This window comes from Purpureocillium takamizusanense, chromosome 4 (assembly GCF_022605165.1).
Source record: "Purpureocillium takamizusanense chromosome 4, complete sequence".
Taxonomy (NCBI): domain Eukaryota; kingdom Fungi; phylum Ascomycota; class Sordariomycetes; order Hypocreales; family Ophiocordycipitaceae; genus Purpureocillium; species Purpureocillium takamizusanense.
Window position 1 is genome coordinate 46,669 of NC_063071.1, and position 20,882 is coordinate 67,550.

The window sequence follows — 20,882 nt, forward strand, 5'->3', positions numbered from 1 at the left end:
CCCCACAGGTCATCGCCTCTTTTCATCCCGCCGGGCCCTCCCTATCCAGCCAGCGGTCCCTTGGCATGTCACGCAAGGCGAAATATCCGTGAGGCTTCCCGACCGCTTGGTTACGCATGGCGGACCACTGCATATCCAACGCACGCTACCATCAAAATCGCAGGTTTTGCCGGTTCATCTTTTGTACTGCCTGCGCGCCGAGCTCATCGACGTCGATGATGGGGTCGAAGCGGGTGACCTCGCGCTGGAGTCGGTCTACGCCATAACCCTAACCCTAATCCCCTGGATCGGCGGGGCTATAACTGGTCTACCTCCGTTTTTCATAGAGTTGGTTAGCCACCCGTCGGTATATCACATATATCTAATCGTTCTCTGCCGTGGTTCGTAGCTGATAATTGTGCAAGCCGGCTGGTCAAACCAAGTATTACGTTGCGTGTCAGCTCACGTAATACAGTAGGTACACCATCTAACAGAATTTAAATCGATCATTCGTCTCCGACATGGCTGATTGCACCCCTTCTCAGACCAATCTCTCTGCCGATGTTGCATTGGAAAACCTCTTGAGGCTCAACCCGAGATTTCCCATCTGTTTGTAACGTCATGGCGTCTCCGCCCAACATCCCGTTTGGACAAGATCTGGTGCAATGGGAGACCTGGAGACTAGGTTCGATTCTGGTCACGGCCGTGGCAGCTCTGATGATGATTCATTACAGTCTGTTTTCGAAGTCTCATTGGAAGAGTATCCCGGTCATGAACCCGTTGAGTCGATGGCCCTGGTCTGAAATGCATGCGAAAGTGAGGAGAACTATATTGTCTTGACGAATCATCAGCTAAAAAACCATGGCTCAAAGCGAATTTTCCTGACTTCGAGTAAAGAGATCATGGCGAGCGCGAGGGCGAAGTTTCCAAAGGACCCGTTCCGCATCCAGACAGACCTCGGAGAGGTGCTAATGTTGCCACCACATCTGGCTGATGAGATCCGGAACGCGCCACAACTGAACTTCACGACCGCCATCGTTGAGGTTTGTTGGCGGAGAGACCCTTGTCGAGGCACCATAGGAATCACTTCTTCATTTCTAACCATGACTGTCTCAGGACGACCACGGTACGCTACGCGGGTTCGACTTCGCGAGCATGAACACGCAAACACTCATACGCAACGTGGCGCAGAGACAATTGACCAAATATTTGAGTGAGTAAAAAGACTGAAGGCAGAAGCTTCATTGGGTCAGACCTGAGATATAATCAAAAAGGCTCACTAGTCCAATGCAGTCATCGTGACGAAACCCCTGTCGGAAGAGACGGCGTTGGCCGTTTCGATCAACTTCGGGGATTCAATAGGTATGCACCACAGGCATTGACTTCACCGTCTCCTATGGTATAGACCCCTTCCCAAGGTCCGTCGCTCATATACGGTTCGATGAACAAACAGAATGGCACGAGGTGATGCTAAAGCAGGCCGTGAACAACGTCATCTCGCGCATCTCCTCGCGCGTGTTCCTAGGCGACCAGATCTGCCGCAACGAGCAGTGGCTGCACCTAACGGAACTCTACAGCGAGAGGTTCATGCACGCGGGCGCCCAGCTCCGCATCTGGCCGCGGTATCTACGGCCCCTCGTGCACTGGTTCCTCCCAGAGTGTCGGAGGCTGCGGGCGACGCAGCGGGAAGCGGTGCGCATCATCGCGCCCGTGGTCGAGGCACGGAAGAAGGCGAAGCGGGACGCGCTCGCAGCCGATGAGCCCGTCCCTGTCTTTAACGACGCCCTCGACTGGTCCGAGGACGAGGCCAGGGTCAAGCGGCTGAGCTACGACCCGGCCATCGTCCAGCTGAGCCTGGCAATAGCCGCCATCCACACCACAGCCGACCTGACCGAGCAGTTCGTGCTCGATATCGCCCAGAACCCACAGTATTTCGCCCCGCTGCGTGAGGAGATCATCCGCTGTCTGAGGGAGGGCGGCTGGAAGAAGTCCTCCCTCTACAACATGAAGCTTCTCGATAGCGCTATTAAGGAATCCCAGAGGCTGAAGCCCAGCAGTATCGGTAAGATTCCGTCTCCTTTTTTTTTAATCTCACGAGTTGTCTTTCGCCCTCTTCCCCTCCTCCGCTCCGCGGGACCCGACGTTCAGGCTTCAAAGCTTACACTTCTTCGTCCCCTCCTCCGCACAGCCTCCATGCGCCGCCGGGTCGAGCGCCAAATGATACTGTCCAACGGGATCAAGCTGAAGGCGGGCGACCGCATCGCGGTAGATTCGCACCGGATGTGGGACCCGACTTTGCACGAGGAGCCGGGGCGGTGGGACCCGTACCGGTTCCTATCGATGCGAACGGCGGACCCGGCCAAGGAGAACTCGGCGGCGCTACTCGTGACGACGTCGCCGGACCACCTCGGCTTCGGGCACGGGCGCGACGCCTGCCCCGGCCGCTTCTTCGCCGCCAATGAGGTCAAGGTCGCCCTCTGCCACATGATCGTCAAGTACGAGTGGGAACTCGTCCCCGGTACCGAGACCAAGCCTAACATGATGGGCCTCATCGCCGAATCGTCCCCCACCGCCCGCATCACCATCCGCCGCCGCCACAACCCCGAGCTCAATATCGATTCCCTCTGAAGCGATGCTACAATACACACCTACGGTAATGGATTATATTGCAGATAAAAGGCATGTTGTGTCGTGGTATCCACCGCGAGATGGCCTACTTTGGGGTACCTATTCTAACAGTGGGACTGACAAGGGTTAACGGCGGTCTAAGGTAGGAACACCACCAGCTACGACTATCAGTCCTTATCCTTCAAAAGTTGGAATGCATCCGCCATCTCTCCCATGTTCTTAAAGCGCCATGAGAAAGACACTCTACCCGCAAATTCGTCCAGCTTGCCTCCTATAGCGCTCGGCACGTTCTCACCACGCTCGATCCATGCGGTCGCCAGTCCAGCAGCCCTCGCGGGGATGTGGTCGTGAAAAAAAGCTTGCGCCACGTGAACAATTTTCTCACGTGTGACGCCTAAATCTTCTTGGCAGTATGTAATCAGGTACTCGAAGTTGCGAGCGTCTGGCTTGTATGAGCCAATGTCCTCCGCCGTATAGATAGCATCGAATTTGAAGTGCTTGAACTGCTGCATCACGGTACGGTTGAAGTTATCATTATCCACGTTAGATAAGATAACAAGCTTAAAGTGCTTTTGTAGTCGCTTCAAGGCGTCTAGGGTGTCGGGATAGATTGGCCAGTCGCCGGCCCCGCCGCCGAACGCTACCTTGTCCGCTGCAGACGCGGCGACACCGAGTTCCTCGGCCAAACGTCCGTACGTTTCGCCGAGAACATCTTGATATAGTGCTGTGGGATTTGCAGACCGCACGATATCCTCATTCTTGATAAAGGTCCCTAGAAGATGGGCCCGATCGTGGCGGAGAGGGTGGTCGTCTGGTAGCTGCGTATAAAGAGGGGCTAATGCTTGATAAATGCCGCCTTCCCAGTCTATAAGAGTTCCATAGCAGTCAAAGGTAAGGCAGTCGAAGTCTGTAAGAGGCCGATCGGTAGGACGCATCTTGCGAGTTATAGGCAAGGTTAACGTACGGTAATAGAGAAAAGAGACGTCTCTCTACTTTAGCGGACCGTCTCTAAGTGTCGCGGTAGCTCTTTAAATATGATAGACGGGGGCGGGTGATGCCCCTAGAATGGCTAATTGAGTGCCCGTACGAAGTATAAGTATTACGTAATATCCTTACCGTCTGAATTATATCCTTTATATAATATTCGCTATTACTTCTAGAAGCTAGACCACATCGAATCATTCTACCATTGCGGCTAAACGGGATAGCCGAGCGTACTTCAAGATAGTCCCCACCGTCAAGGTGATGCCCTCGTTGCGTGCTAGCAACACTAAACGGATCGCGGTAATCGAGTCCCCTCCGATCTGTAGGAAGCTATCATCGCGCCCGATCGTCTCCGCTGGCACCTTAAGGACCGACGCCCACAGCCGTTGCATCCGGGCCTCTTTCGCTGTCTTTGGCGGCTGCTTCTTCTCAGATTCCGGCAGGGAATACCTTGCTATGCTCTCTCTATCCAGTTCCGCCGTCTCTTGTCGCAGCCTTTTCCTGTCTAGCTTCGTTGTGGAGATGAACGGCATATACCGGCACGGGATGAACATCGTCGGCACCATATAGCCAGGTAGCTTCCTCCCCAACTCTCTGGCCAGGCTCCGCAGCAGCTTGTCCACCGGGTCTGTCAGTGGTAAGAATAAGTCATCCACGTCATCGACTGCCTTGCCGTTGACTTCGTTGCCATCGACCGGGTTGCCGTTGATTGCGTGTCCATTGACCGCGACCTCCCCGCTCTCTATGCCCGCCAGAGTGGTCTCTCGGTTGAAGCAGAGGTACGCAACAAGACTCACTCCTCCAGCCTTCGTCTGTAAGACATCGACAGCCACCTGTTCAACCCCCTGTACCGTCGCCGTTTGGATGCTATACTCCACCTCTCCTAATTCCACCCGCTGACCTCGAATCTTCACCTGTAAGTCCTTTCGCCCTATGAACTCTATTGTCCCACCTGGGTTATAGAAGGCTAAGTCTCCCGTCTTGTAGATCCGGCCATACTTTGCCTCCGTTCGGCGTGGCATCCATGCCGGCGCGGTCTTTATGGCCGCCTCTGTCTTCTTCCGATCTGCCAAGTACTCACGCAAGACGGTTGGGCCCTGGACCACAATTTCCCCCACACACCCTATCGGCGCCAGGTGCTCGTGATCTTCCGGCTCGACAATCCAGCAGCACCCGCCCAATGGCCTTCCGATCGTTTGCGGTGAGTCGTGCACGGATTCATACTCATGAAACGCGCTGATGACACACGTCTCGGCCGGGCCAAAAGCATTGATCAACCGAATTTTGCCAACCCAATTCCGTAGAAGATCCTGACCAGCCGCTTCGCCTCCGATCACAAAAACTTGCAAGCTCCGGACTCTGTCGGGATCCAACGTTCTTGCAAACGCGGGCGTTGAGCTGGCCCAGGTGACTGCCGCAGCATTCATGAACTCGTCTAGACCCGTTAAACGGTCCGCCTCGGAAGGCACACAAACGCAGCCTCCATACATAAGTGGACATAGCGACTCGTACACGCATACGTCGAAGGAGTAGGAAGCGAACTGTAGCATGCGTGTCTCAGCTGTCAGGCCGATCCTCGTCCTGATGGCGGCCATGCTCGTGCATACCGACCCATGCTCCATCACCAGCCCTTTAGGCGTGCCTGTGCTGCCCGACGTGAACAGTACGTACGCTGCATGCTGGGACGTTGCCCTGCACGCCTGCGGCAGCTGCGATGCAGCTGTCGCTCCTCCAGCAGCCAAGGCGTCGTTCAAGGCCGTCGTCACTGCAATATATGCTATCCCTAGGCCTCTGCACTTCTCAGCATTGGCTGCCGATGTGAGGGTAAGCTTGGCCTTGGTTTGCTGCACTATCTCTTGTTGCCGTTTGGTCGGATGTGCTGCATCTAGGGTAACCCAGGCACCACCGGCTTTATTGATAGCCAGGATCGAGACGTAGAACCAGACAGACTTCTCAAAGCAGACGTGCACGAAGTCTCCCGCTACCACGCCATGCTCCCTGGCAAGGTAGCGCGCCAAGCCATCGGCCGCAGCGTCTAGTTCGCTGTACGTGAGCTCCCCGTCCCACGCGCAGATAGCTGGCTCGTCTGGTCGTTTTCGAGCCTGCCTCTCGATGATATAATGGACGCAATCGTCGATAGGCTCAGCGCACTCCTGGTTCCAGGCTATGGCCTGCTGCAGGTCCCACGGGCCAGTCAGGGAGACGTCGCCGAGCAGCGTCTCGCCCGGCGCGAGCAGCTGCTGGACGACGCGATCGAAATGGTGGTATAGGGCCGTGACCTGCGCCTCCACCATCCACGCCGCGTCGTACGTGGCGGCGAATTCTACGTCTTCGTCACACAGGTACGCCTGCAGGACCAGCGGGAAGCCAAAGTACTCATACAGAGACGCCACTCCAGATCTCGCGGCAGGAACCATGATGGAGTCAACCGTGTGACCGCAAGCGAGAATCTCAGCCGGCTGGATTACCAGCACGCTGGTGAAGTCGCAGGCCTCTCGTGTGCCCTCACCGAGCTTCATAATATTCTGCAGCCCGAACTGCTCATGCGGAGTCATTCCGGATGCGTGCGCTTGTACGTGACGGAGGAAGTCGGCCGCTGTCTGCTTGGCGTCGAGACGCAATCGAACTGGAATGGTGGCCACTAGCGGGCCGCACATGCTCTCCAGGCCCGGCACCGGCGCATTGCGGCCCGAGATTGAGGCTCCGAAGCATATATCGTCCGTGTCACAATATCGCGCAAGTACTATCGCCCATGCCGCCCGCAGGACAGTGGCCTTGGTGATAGAAGACGATGAGGCTGACTGGGGGAAGACGATGGATCTCGTCACCGTTCGGAGTACAGAGCCTGCAGTGGTGTTGGCCACGCCGGCCTTGCGAGACGGGAAGGCCGCCTGCCCGGCCCCCTGGAGCTGCTCCGCCCAGAACCTCTCGCTCGCCTCGCAATCAAGGCCTCCGATATATTGGATAAAGCGCGAGTACGGCTCCAGTGCAGGGGCCGTGGCGTTTTCATACAAGCACTGCAAACTTTGCATGGTAAGGCCGATACTCCAGCCGTCAAACACGGCATGGTGTCCGATCAAGCTGAAGTACCTCTGCCCATCCGCTCCCTCCGTCAGCGCGTACCGCCAAAGCCGCGACCCTGTTCGAATCTTCGTCTTGTGGGTCTGCTGGACGGCGAATTCTATGGCTGAGTCGATTCCGCCGGCTCCCTGCGACGCCCACGCCTCCCACGACACGTCGTCCCTGAGGACGATCTGGAGGGAGCCGCCGTCCGCCAGGATGATGCGTGTCCGGAGGCTCACGCAGAGAGCTACGGTCCCCTCCCAGGCATGTTTAAATCGCATAATGTCCACATGCGGGGCTAATTTGTACACCCACGTGGTCATGTACGAGCCCGGCTGCGTGAAGGCGAGCGCCATGAGGCCTTCCTGGAGCGGCGTGCATGGGTAGGCGTCCTCGATGGCTTGGTCCTCGGACAGGTTACACTGCCTTCGCGCCTGATCCACGACCTCGTCGGCGCGGCCATCTAGCAGCAGGCTGAACAACGGCGGCGGCGGCGGCGAAGCGCTGGCAGCAGGCGAGCCAGCCGTGGTGGCCAGGCGCCACAGCCGGGCATCTTCAAAGATGGACGTTATCGTCAAGGCGATGCCGTTATCGCGTGCCTGCGATACCAGGCGGATCGCGCTAATCGAGTTACCGCCGATCTGTAGGAAATTGTCATCCCGCCCTATCGATTCCGCAGGCACCTTGAGGACTGAAGCCCATAGCCGTTGCATCTGGGTTTCTAAAGCCGTTTCAGGGGCTTTCTTCTCAGAGTTCGCAAGTGAATACATGGCTACGCCATCTCTGCTTAGCGCCGCCGTTTTTTGCCGCAGTATTTTCCTGTCCAGCTTCGTCGAATACGGCATGTACCGACACGGCACAAACATCGTCGGTATCATGTAGCTGGGCAGCCTCGTCCGTAGCTCGTTCGTCAGGTCCTGCACTTGCCGTCTTCCCACCTTGTTCGTCAGGGGTAAGAACAGGTCTTCCATGTCGTCTCCCCCGTCCCTGTTCGGTCGCTTAGTCTCCCAGCTGAAGCAGAGGTAGGCAACGAGACTTGTTTCAGCCTCCGTGCGTAAGACATCCACAGCCACCTGCTTGATACTCCCCGATATTGTCCGTATGCTATATTCCACCTCTTCTAGCTCTACCCGTTGACCCCGGATCTTCACTTGCGTATCCTTCCGGCCGACGAACTCGATCGTTCCATCTGGATTATAAAATCCCAGGTCCCCCGTTTTGAAGAACCGATCCCACTTTGCCCCTGGACGCCGCCGCGGCATCCACGATGGCACTGGCGTGATTATACACTCTTCTGTCTTTTGCTTGTTGGACAGATACTCGCGTAAGATTGTCGGGCCCTGGACCACGATCTCGCCCACGCACCCCACTGGTGTCAAGCGAGCATGGTTTTCTGGGTCCACGATCCAGCTGCAGGACCCGCCCACCGGCCTTCCCACTGTGAGGGGGGACTCGCTGGCCGACTTCCACTCGTGCAGCGTGGCGATCACGCATATTTCCGCAGGGCCCCAGGCATTGACTAGGGTTACGTGACCCAGCCAAGTGTTTAAAATATCGTGGCCTGGAGATTCTGATGCCGTTATCAACAGTCTCAGACCGGGGACCTCTTCTGGCTTCATGGTCCGAATGAAGGACGGCGTTAACAGTGCTGAGTTCGCGCGCGCATCGCGAATAAAATTAGGAATGCCATTCCACCGCATATCGTCCGAGGGCACGCACACGCATCCCCCGACAAGTAAGGTAGCGAAAATCTCCCCAATGCATGAATCAAATACGTAAGAGGCAAACTGCAAAAACCGCGTATCTGCTGTTAAGCCCAGTCCTGCCCCGAGGTTGATCTGGCTGGTACACAGTGATCCGTGCTCTATCACCAGCCCCTTGGGCGTGCCTGTACTACCGGATGTGAATAATACATACGCTGTATTGCGGTGTGTCACCTCGCAGGCCGTCGGCAACTGTGATCGCGATGCAGTCCCTGCTTCAAGGTCGGCCAAGGACTTGTCCAGGGCTGCTGTTACTTCGATGACGGCTATTCCTAGGCCTTTGCACCTCTCAGCATTCGCCGATGATGTTAACGCAAGTGTAGCTTTCGTCTGTTGTACTAGCTCTCGATGTCTTTGTGTTGGATGTGATGGGTCCAGCGGGACCCAGGCACCGCCGGCCTTATTGATGGCTAAAATTGCCACAAAAAACCAGACGGATTTCTCAAAGCATACATGGACGAGGACTTCTGTAGCCACTTCCCCTATAAGACGGCGCGCTAGTCGGTCTGCTGCGGCGTTGAGCTCGCCATATGTAAGCTTCCCATCCCACGCGTAGACAGCCGGCGCATCTGGTCGCTGCTGTGCCTGTCTCGCAATCATGTGGTGCACACAGTCATCGACGGCCTCGGGGACATCCCTATTCGCCACCGTCGCCTGCTGCACATCCCATGGACCGGCCAAAGAGATGTCACGAAGCAGCGTCTCGGCCTCGCCTGGCGCGAGCAGCTGCTGGACAACGCGATTGAAGTGGTGGGATAGTGCCGTGACCTGCGTATCCGCGAGCGATCCCGAGTCGTACGTAGCGGAGAATTCGACGACATGGTTCTCGCGCAAGAGCGCGTGCACAACCAGCGAGCAGCCCGTCATCGCCGCGGGTGCCACGAAGCGGCCTTCCGTGTGGATGACCAGCAGGCTGGCGAAATCGCACGCTACTCGCGCGTCCTCGCTGAGCTTGATTATGTCCTGCAGTCCGAATTGCTCGTGAGGCACCACGCCTGACGCGTAGGCTCGCACGTCGCGCAGGAACTCGGCCACCGTCTGCTGGGGTTCGAGACGCAGCCGGACAGGGACCACCACGGGGGCGGACATGCTCTCTGGACCTGAGACCGAGGCGCCGAAGCACACGTCATCCGTATCGCAGTACCGCGCGAGTACCATCGCCCAGGCCGCTCGCAGGACGGTGGCGTTGATCATTGGCGACAACGACGACGAGGCAGACTGATGGAGCGCAATGGTTTTGGTGAGCGATCGGACGGCAGGCGCGGACCTGCGAGGTGGGAAGTTGCCCTGCTTGGCGTCGTGAAGCTGCGCTATCCAGTACTTCTCGCTCGCCTCGCGGTCGAGACCGTTCAGCTTAGACGACATTGCGCAGGCAGTCTGCCTGAGAGACGATTTATTTTCCTAATTTGGTGTTTTCTTTTCTCTCGAAACTAGAATAATGACAAGAATGCTCGCTTTGCAATAACGTAGGTCTCCTAGATTGCTGAGCACTATTCTTTATACGGTAGCAAGACATGCTACACTATTAAATACTATAAACTGCGGCTCTTACGTCAAACAAGGAAAGACTGACTGCGCGATAACGAGTACAGTCATGACTTATTGGTCGTGTTACCTACTGCTAGGCAGCCATTTCAAGACAGATACTCTGAAACTGAGATGGATACTCTAAAATAGAGACCGTAAGGCAAAATATTACTGTCGGCGTATTACTATCCGTCTGTCTGACTGTTTAACTGTCTAACTGTTTGACTATGTAAATTTCTATTAAGAGGGGGTCTTAGGGGGGGTCTAATTAGCTATCTTTTATCTTATAGACTTATAAAAGAATATAAGGTATATAATACCTTTTATATTATAGCCTTAAGGAACGAAATAAGAGGTATAATATACTTAATTAATAGCTATTTAAGCTAAGAGAATTAAAATTATTATTTTACTAAGATCTCTTTATATATAATATCTTATATAGTAAAGATATTTATATATAGTATATCTATTCTTAATTAATCCTACCGGGTCGTATAGCTCCGCTTATTAATTCTTTTATATATAACGGTAAGAGCTTAATATCTATTTCTACTTTTACTGCCTAAACTTAAAACTTAAAGTATTTTTAATATAGTAAGTTAATAATAGCTCGTTCCTTATTAATCTATATCTTATAAATCGATATATTAATATATCGCTTAATTTACTCTTTAAAGTTCTTAACGATCTTATTAACTTTTACTTTTAAAGTTAAAGACTAAGAGAATATTATACCGCTAAACTTATCTATCGTAAATAAGATATAGCGTTATATATTATATACTATAGGAAACTCGAAAATATTAATGAAAATCTAATAAAAAGGCTATCTTAACCGGTTTATAATTTCTTATAGGAGATAATCTCTATTACTTTCTTAATACTATAAGCTATATATTAAATAATAGTCAGTCCCTTAATCTAAACGCCTTTTATTTATAAGGCTAATTATTTTAATACTTATACCCTTATATAGTAAGCATAAAGATATTATAGTTTAATAGTATCTTAATAAAGTAAAAATAAGACCCTTAAGATTATTATAATAGCTTACTCGCTAGATATTAGTTTAGTAGTTAAGTAAGAGAAGTAACGATATAATTATATTCCGCAAGGAGCGCTCTACCTTAAGTACTAAAGCTTATAGGTTTAAGCTTCTAGTTCGCTAGCTAGACGGACTTTAATACCCTATAGTTCGGGGGCGTTATATATATGCCCCGATTCTCTACCTAGGTCCGTATATATGCGTTCTGTCCTAGCACTTTATTATAATTATTATACTCTATTGCTTTAGTATAACGCTATTTATTTAATAAGGAAAGAATATATCTTAAGGGGCGTTAAATATAGAAATTCGCGATTATAAAAGAGTAAAGTAAGAGCGGGAAATAAGCGTATATTTTAACTATATAGAGGTAATAATAGTCTTTAAGTTAATAAAGGATATTAATAATATTTATATAGAACCTTAATATATATATAACGTTAAGGAGGATATATATTTATATATTTCTTCCTTTTTAGCTATTTATATATTATTTACTCTTTAAGTACTTAAGACTTAACTTTAAGCAAGCTCTCTTTAATTATAATATAGTTATTTTTAATAATTTCGTAAATATTAATAAGTAAACCTTTACTATTAATAATATATATAATTTTACTATAATTATAGATTATTAAATTATAAAGAGCGTACTTCTTATATAGCCCTATAAAGACTAAGTCTATATTTCCGCTAGTTAAGCTATTAATATTAATAGTTAAACTATTAAAGTCGCTTTACTTATATAATTTTAAAATAGCGCTTTTATACTTATCTTATTAAACTAGCTTAGTTATAAATACTAAGGCCTTAACTATATTAATTAAGCTTTTTACTTAGTTTATATTAGAGCTTTCTTATAGGTCTTAATATAATTAAGCTTAACTCGTCTTTATTCTTAAATTTATTATTAATCGTAACTTATATAGCTTTAATCTATATTATTAGCTAGTTCTTTAGTTTAATCCTTTTAGTTTAAGCTAAAACTTAATAATATCTTAAGTATATTTCTTTCTTTTATTTGCCCTTTAAGGGTATAAAACTTAACTTTAACTTATAAAGGATTATATAAAGGTCGGACTTAAAGGTAATATTATATAAATAAGCCTTATTAACTATAAATTATTTTTAAATAGTAGGCTTAATATAAGGGCGCTATTAATTAGCGAATATTATAAGTTTATTCTTATATTTTAATTAAACATAACTAAGATAAATCTATTAAGTATTAATTAAATTAGCGGCTAGTTTAGGCCTTAGCCTAGCTATTATAGTATTTAAGTATATAGCTACTACTTAAAGTATAATAGCTTACTCGCTAGATATTAGTTTAATAGTTAAGTAAGAGAAGTAATAATATAGTTAAATAAGCATAAAGGTAATAGTATTATAAGACTAAAGCTTATAAGTTTAAGCTTTTAGTTCGCTAGCTAGACGGGCTTTAATACCCTATAGTTCGGGGGCGTTATATATATACCCTAATTCTTTACGAGATAGTTACTTATTTATATCGCCCGTTTAGGGCTTAAACGAAATTATCTTTCGTCTATAGCGATTAATAAGTCTTTATTCCTTTTAGTTCTATAATATTCGCTATATATTAAATCGAGGGGTTAAATAAGCATAAGGGTAATAGTATTATAAGACTAAAGCTTATCCTAGTTACCTATTTATATCGCCTATTTAAGGCTCGAACGAAATTATCTTTTATCTATAGCGATTAATAAGTCTTTATTCCTTTTAGTTCTATAATATTTGCTATATATCGAATTAAGGGTAAATAAGTAGTAAATTACTATTTAATCGCTATTAAACCGATATTATTATAATATCTACGTTAATAATATAAATATAACTATTTCGCCCTAACTTATTTTACCTCTTTATTATTACTAGCCTTTTTACGCGCTTATATTAGTTCTATCTTTTATATTTTTATTACTTACTTTTACCTTTATATTTATATTTTTTTTACTTATTTCGCTATTTTCTTACCTATATTATATTATTACTATACCTCCTATTCGTTACTATTATAGCTATATAATAAAGAAATAGCATTAAGCGCGTTATTATTAATAGACGCTAATTTCTATTAAAAAATTATTTTATATATATTATATATATATAGCGTATAAAAATACTATTAAGTTAAAGCCTTTAATTTTAACGATCCCCGAAATTAGTTATATATATAAGATATTTAACTTATATAAATATACTTAATATATTTCTTATAAGGATACTTACGATTAAGTAAGTTTTATTTTTTTCTCCCCCTTTTTACTATTATCTTATTTATTAATCCCTCTTAATAGCTAAGCTCCTTAATAATAAGAGGCTATAATAACTTATTAATATTATATAAATAAATAGCTAGCATTATTAATAAAGAGTATAATAATACCGCTATTTTAGCTATTTAGCGTATTAAGGTTATAATAGCTAATAATACGCTAAAAGATAGCGCTATTACTTTACCCCTTTTTAATATATAAAGTAATCTTACGTTTATATTAGCTTTATATTAGCTTTTATTTATTAAGGAGATCTATAAGTAAATTATTAATACTTTAATAGCGTTAATATTAGCCTTTAATATCGCTTATAAAGTCTATTATTTATAATAGGGCCTATTAGGCTCTTATAAGCTAATATTAAAGTAGTATATCTAGGCGTTTACTTTAAAGATATTATATTATTCTTTCCTTATAAATATATTTCTATATCCTAGCCTTTAAGTAAGTAATATATTATTATAATTATTTCTATAGCGAATTATTAATATTTTTATATAGGCTAGTTAAGATAATATAAGCTTTTAAAAGAAATATATTACCCTTTAGCTATTCGATAGAGATATAAGTTATATAAGTTAGACTATAGTAAAGATATTATTTATCGATAATATTAAGACCGTAATTATTAATTTTAAGTATTTAATAGCTAATTATTTCGATAATATTTATAAGGAAATTCCGCTATTTTATAGCGTTTAATTATAAGGATTTTTAAGGTATTTTAGCTTATTTTTATAAGTCTTTTATTTTAAGGTTTTCCTTTATTATCTTTCTTCTATCGATCTTTCCTTTATTAATCTTCTTTTTATTAATCTTCCCTTTATAGCTTTCCTTTATTATTTTCTTAATTATTAAAAGTAAATTTTTAAGGCGCCCTTTTATTTAGTTTCTTACTTATATAATATAATTACTTTATTAATAATTTATAATTATTTTATATTTAAGTAGGGAAATAAATAAAGGTATTTACTATTAAGTTTTAATATTATAATAGCTTAAGGATATATAAGGGATAATATATTAAGTTTCTTTAAAGAATATATTTAAGCTATTATTTCTTAAAATATATTACCTTATAGCCTTATAGGATAATATACTTTAGGATATAATAGTTTAAATATACTCCTTTCCGTTTTATATATAAGAGTTAAGGTAGGGTCTTTTATTCCTAATTTATTGCTATTTTTTAAGTATTTTATTATTAAAATAATTTATATATTAAGTTTAGGAATAATAGGGTTAATTAGCTTTTAAGCCTTATTTTCTTATCTTAAGGAAGGATATTAAAGAAAATATCTTTATAATAATAAATACTTTTATTTTTAAGTATAGAATTAATTAATATTAATAAAGGTAATTAAACTTTATAAAAGTCCCTTTTAGAATATTTAATTTCCTTAACTATTATTAGCTAGCTTTATATATCCCCTTTTAATAAGTTCCTTAAGGTTAGGCCTTTTTACTTTTAGTTTATTATTACCTTAAAAGTAACTTATAGTTAAAACGGCTAAGAATTAAAGCGCTAATAGGCTTAAGACTTCTTTAAGGTTAAGTAATTAAGTAATTCTTTTTTTATTATTTAAGAAGGTAATATTAAGTTTAAGTCCTACTTTAATCTTCCTTTTATAGAATTATTAAAGTAGCTTTAAGGCGCTTAAGTCTTTCGCTAATATTTATTAATTATATTTTAATAGCTATCCCTTTTATTTAATAAGATATAATATCTTTTTTTATTATCGATATTATTACTTAATCTCTTTTATTTTTTACTTATTATTATTATCTTTTAGCTTTAATATTAATATATTTTTATTAATAGCTTACTCTTTAATTTACTTAACTTAAGGTTTTAATAGGCTTATATAGAAAATATTATAGATCTTATTATAGTTCTTTAAAAATATTACTTTATAGGCTTAATTTCTAATTTATTAAAGGACTTAAAATAGCTTAATATATTTTAGGGCTAATTTCTTTTTATAGACCTTAAGTTATAAGTTTTTAATAAAAAGCCTAATTAAGTCGCTAACTTTTAATATAAATTCTTTATACCTTTTATTATAGTATTTTATTTATATTTCGATAGCCTTTCGCTAATATTTATATAGTTATCTTTTAAATATAGCTAGTTTTTAAATTTTAGCTTAAGTATTTTATATCTCCCCCTTTATAGCTATATTCTTATAGCTAATATATATTAATAAATAAAAGTTAAGAAAGCTATAATTAAAGCTAAAGCCTATTATTATATTTATAGCATTATTATATATAAATTATATTTATTATAATAATTATATTTAATTTTATTAATTTATAGAAATAAAATAATATAAGTAATATTTTAATATTAAATTTATTTATTTTATTTATTTATTTATTTAAAGGTAAAATATTATTAATAAATATCTTTTAACTTAAGAGAGGTAATATAGCTTTAACTAAAAGTTACTTATAAAAACTAGCCCTTTATTAAATATAATACTATTAAGTATATTAAAATAGAGTTCTACTTTATTATAGAAAACGTCTATTAAGTCTATAATATTAATATTAATTTATAATAATAAAAATAATATATATTTAATAAATTAGTCTATAATTACTAAGATTATATTATATTTTTAATTACTTACTTTTATATAAAGTAAGTATATTATAAAATCTATTATAATTTTAGCTTATAATCGCTTTAAAATTAATAGCGATTTAAGCTTATTATAAAGGTAATGCCTTTTTATAACTACCCTTTAATATATTATATATAATTTAATATAGTCTTATATATCTTAATTTATATTTAATTAATAATAAGCTTAGTATAATAACTTACTTATATATATTACTTTAAAGTATTTAATTAAGTAATTATTATAATAGACTTTAAGGATTTCTTAACGTAAAGTTAGTTTTATTAATATAAAGATATATCTATTATATTATATTAGTTTATTATCCCTTACTTTTTAAGCTTAGTCCTTAATTATACTTTACTTAAGGGATATAAAAGTAATTTATTATTAAGTCTTTTTATTATAATTTTAGGCTTATTTTATTAATACCTTTAAGTCTATATTATTTAAGATCTTTATTTCTATAGATATAGCTTACTTTACTTAAATATAAATAAAGGCTAGGTTTTACTTTATTTTATTCTTTACTTAAAAGCTTAAGCCTTATAAGGTTACCTTTAGTTCTATATTAAATTATTAGTCTTACTTAAAGGTTAAGAGCTATAGCCCCTTTTCCTTTTAATATATTATATTTATAATAACTTCTTAAACTATTATTATCTTCCTTTAAAGGTTTAGTAATAAATTAGTATTTTAAGGTATTTCGCCTTTATAATTTAGCCTCTTTAATAACTTATTTATTAAATTACTTTTATTTAATTAATACTTAATAATAAAATTAAATAGAATTAGCTATATATATTAATATACTTACCTTTTATTTAACTTTATTTATTTTATAAAGGTCTATAGATTTTAATAATTTAATAATACCTTTATTAAAGTCGCTACTCCTTTAATATAATATCGCTAATATTTAAATAATTTAATAATAGTAAATAACTCTTTATTTAAGGTCTTATAATTTACTTTTTAATTAATAAATTTATAAGACTAAAAGGCAATAAAGTATTAATATCCCTTATTATTAAGCTAAAATAAAATCCTAGCTATTATAAAGTTTAATATATTAGTCTTTATATATATTAGCTTATTTAAATCGAAATATTATAATAAAGGTACTTTTTAAAAGGTATTTTATAATTTATAAAATATTACCTTTTTATTAATATTTAAGTTTACTTTTTTAAGCTTTTTACTATCTTTATTACCCTTAAGTAATATATTTAATAGTAATATAATTTAAGAATATTATTTAATAAATTATTAATAAAAATTATAGAATCTTAAGAAGACTTAAATCTCCTAAAAAGTCTTAAGCTTTTACTATTCTATAATAATAGCTACTTAGCGAGGATCTATTAAAATACCCTTAATTAATAAGATAAACCTAAAAAACTTAATGGATTATTAATAAAAGGTATACTTATTTAAGTTAATATATAATTTAGCTTTATATATATACGTTAGGATTTATTAAAGGTATTAAATATATTCCTTTTATATTTTTAAGAAAATAAGGATATTATTTAAATATAATATATAAATAATATTAATTAGCCTTTATAATACTTTATAAATATAATTTTAGAAAGTAATTAATATATTTATAAGTCTAAATAGTATTATTAAGTATTTAAAATAATTATAATAAGTATAAAAGGTAGTCTTTTATTTATTACCTTTTTAAATATAAATATAATAATATATATCTTTAATATCGATCTTTAAGAAATAATAAGCCTTTTTATAATAGTCTATAATCTTAGAAATAAGGGGTAATATATAGCGATTCTTTATTAAGATATTATTAAGTCCTTAATAATCTATATATAGTTATAATTTACTATCTTTCTTTAATATAAAGAGGATTAATATACCTATTAAGCTCTTTAAAGGTTAGATTTATCTATTAGCTTAATTCTCTTAAATATAATTTTATAACTTTTATAGCTTAACTTATAAAAGTAAATAAAGGAGTCTATAAAGAGGTATTTTATTAAATATAAAATTAATAATATAATTAATTAATTTATAAAATAGTAAAATATTAATATAAGTAATATTAAAGATATCTTTATATCTTATTAATTTAGGGGGTAAGTTATTATTTATTTACTTTTAATTCGCTATTAATTTCTCTTTTAAGTCTTAAAGTAATATTAAATTATTATCCCTTATTACTATATATACCTTTACCTTATTTTAATATTTTTAAGTAAACTTTTTTAATTTTAGAATTTTAATATTAATTTATTAATATTTAAATTATTATCTTTAATTTATTAAAGTAAGGAAGATCTATTATTTTATTAATATAAGTATACCTAAAAGGATAAGGCATCCCTTTACCTTTAAGTCTTAATCGATAGTAATATAATAATAAAGAAACCTTTAGCTTTATCCTTTACTATTTTCTATAATAAAAAGTATTTCTTAAACTCTATATTAAAGAATATATAGTATTTTTAATATAGATAAAGTTAAGGAGTTCTTTTTAACTTTTTATAATTAATATTACTATATAAATTTAATATTAATTAAGTTTACTTTAAAATAAGTATTAAGTTTTATATTCGTTTAAACCTTAATTTAGCTATTAATCGCTATTAATATAATAAAGTATTATATTGCCTATTTTTAAGGAATAGGGACCGAAATATAAGCGCTTACTTTAGCTGCTTATAATTTCCTTATTATATAATATAGTCTATATTCCTTTAGGGCTTTAAATAAGCCTAAAGGAAGTAATCTTTACTCCTATAATTAAAATACTATAGCTTTATAGCCTTAAGTATAGACTATATCGATATAATATTAGGCCTTATTATTAAGGTAATAAAGGGTATAATTTAATTACTTTATTAAAGTCTCTTTACCTTAAATTATTATTAAAACTTAAATATATAATAGGTATTATTTATAAGTACTTTTTTCCTTTTTATATAATAATTTATAAAATCTTATATTTATTAAGTAATCTATATTATTTCTTTATATATCTTATTTTCGATTAAGGTCTATAAATTAATCTATCTTTAAAGCTTTAAGTATAATTTCTTAAAGAAGGTAAATATATAGTCTATTTCGCTAGTATATTTAAAGTATTTCTCTATTAAGTTAAAGTAAATATTAAATTTAATTAAGGATTATTATTTTTATAATATCGCCTTTTAATATAAAGTTATAAATATAGCTTTATAGTTAATTAAGTCTTAAAGTAATATATAAGTTTAGTCTTTAAATTCTTTTTAAATTATTTTTAATTAAGCTCTTTATTCCTTTTCTTAATTATTAAAGAAATAATCTTATCTTACTTATCCTTCTTAATATATATAGTCTAAGGTAAATATAATTTATTTCTTATTTTATTTATATTTCTTAAGTATATTTATAAAAGCCTACTTTATATCTCTTAGCTAATTTTATCGGTATTATAAGTTAATAAGGTAGCTTAGTTTTAAGATATTAATAATTTTAACTTTAGCGCTATAATTAAATAATTTAGAAGTACTTTATTTATATCTTAATAATATTATATTATATTTCCTTACTCCTTTTAGGGAGTATTATAATTCTCTCTCTTTATCTTATAAGGCCTTTAATTCTTTAAGTTATTTAATATAAGCTTATATTATTTATATTTATTCCTTTAAGGTAGGTATTAAAGTAGCGAGGGTTATATTAGATATACTTATAGTACTCCTTATAGATAGGTCTACCTATTATATTACGCTATATATAGTATTAGCGGCTCGCTAGTTCTTTATCGATATTATCGCTACCTCTTAAGTAACTAAAAGGAAGCTTTAAAAATTATAATAGCTTACTCGCTAGATATTAGTTTAGTAGTTAAGTAAGAGAAATAATAATATAGTTAAACGAATATAAAGGTAATAGTATTATAAGACTAAAGCTTATAGGTTTAAGCTTTTAATTCGCTAGCTAAATAGGCTTTAATACTTTATAGTTTAGGGGCATTATATATATACCTTAATTCTTTACCTAGGCTTATATATATATATTCTATTATAGTACTTTATTATATAGAGATTATTATAAGATCTTAGCTAGCTAGGACTAATAGCTATATAACTACTATATATAGGGGATATCCCTATATAGCTTGCTTATATCTTATTATTTAAGCTCTTTAAGCTTTAGTCTTAGTCTATAATAATAGGCGTAGTTTAATAGCTAATATAGCTATTACCTCTCTTATTAAACTAAACTAACTATATTATTACTATTATAATTATATACTATCTTATTAAATCGCTCTAGTATTTTATTAGAGGTTAGGGGCTTATTTAGTTCTTTAAGTATAGGAGAATCCTTATTAATAGTAATAAAGTCGAAAATCTTTAAAGTCTTTACCCTCGAGACGAAATCCTTATATTAAGTAGTCTTTTCTAATAGTTTAGAAAGAGTAACTTCGGATTTAATAGCTATATTAGCGTAGACGATTAAATAATAATAAGTAATAACTAAGAAAGAACGTTAAGTAATTTATAGAATAGGCGTTATATAACTAGGGGCCGATCTAGCTCTTTAGGCGAGGTATATTAGGAGTAATACTAAGAAGGGCTAGTACGCGACCGAGAAGACCTAAGGGGGGGCACGCCTAATCCTATAGCCCTCGGGAGCTAGTCCTACCGTATTTCGAGCCCGAATAGGCAGGCCGGATTCATTCGATTTATATAACTTATATATACGCCTTTTTTCGCTTATGCCTTAAGGAACGAAGTAACGAAAGGATTTATAGGCCGCCCTCTCTCCCGCTTACTATCCCGGCTTTCCAGCTTTTAATTAGTTATTTTAAACACCTTTTAATTAATGCTTTTAAAGTTATATATAATTAGCTAGAGCATATTTAGCCTCTATATTTATAGCAAGAGTATAAGAGGTAGAGGTAAGGCAAGCCTAGGCTAGGTTAGAGATAGAAGTAGAGGTAGAGGTT

At 38.2% G+C, this 20,882-nt stretch overlaps 4 protein-coding genes across 4 annotated transcripts; 1 reads left to right on the plus strand and 3 right to left on the minus strand.

The window, feature by feature from the left end:
- Positions 1 to 881: 881 nt before the first annotated feature.
- JDV02_004657 (uncharacterized protein) lies at positions 882 to 2,607 on the plus strand (the record flags this gene model as incomplete). The annotated part of the gene is made up of 5 exons (XM_047985888.1): positions 882 to 1,022; positions 1,096 to 1,192; positions 1,273 to 1,341; positions 1,433 to 2,041; positions 2,168 to 2,607. 5 exons carry the CDS (start codon positions 882 to 884, stop codon positions 2,605 to 2,607), a joined length of 1,356 nt encoding a protein of 451 aa, XP_047841867.1.
- Positions 2,608 to 2,774: 167 nt separating this feature from the next.
- Positions 2,775 to 3,542, minus strand: JDV02_004658 (uncharacterized protein; the record flags this gene model as incomplete). Its single annotated transcript, XM_047985889.1, has 1 exon — positions 2,775 to 3,542. One exon carries the CDS (start codon positions 3,540 to 3,542, stop codon positions 2,775 to 2,777), a length of 768 nt encoding a protein of 255 aa, XP_047841868.1.
- A 243-nt stretch (positions 3,543 to 3,785) lies between these two features.
- Positions 3,786 to 7,625, minus strand: JDV02_004659 (NRPS; the record flags this gene model as incomplete). The annotated part of the gene is made up of 1 exon (XM_047985890.1): positions 3,786 to 7,625. The coding sequence occupies one exon, from the start codon at positions 7,623 to 7,625 to the stop codon at positions 3,786 to 3,788; it is 3,840 nt and encodes a 1,279-aa protein (XP_047841869.1).
- A 693-nt stretch (positions 7,626 to 8,318) lies between these two features.
- JDV02_004660 (uncharacterized protein) lies at positions 8,319 to 9,782 on the minus strand (the record flags this gene model as incomplete). Its single annotated transcript, XM_047985891.1, has 2 exons — positions 8,319 to 8,926; positions 9,027 to 9,782. 2 exons carry the CDS (start codon positions 9,780 to 9,782, stop codon positions 8,915 to 8,917), a joined length of 768 nt encoding a protein of 255 aa, XP_047841870.1. The 3' UTR covers positions 8,319 to 8,914.
- Positions 9,783 to 20,882: the final 11,100 nt, after the last annotated feature.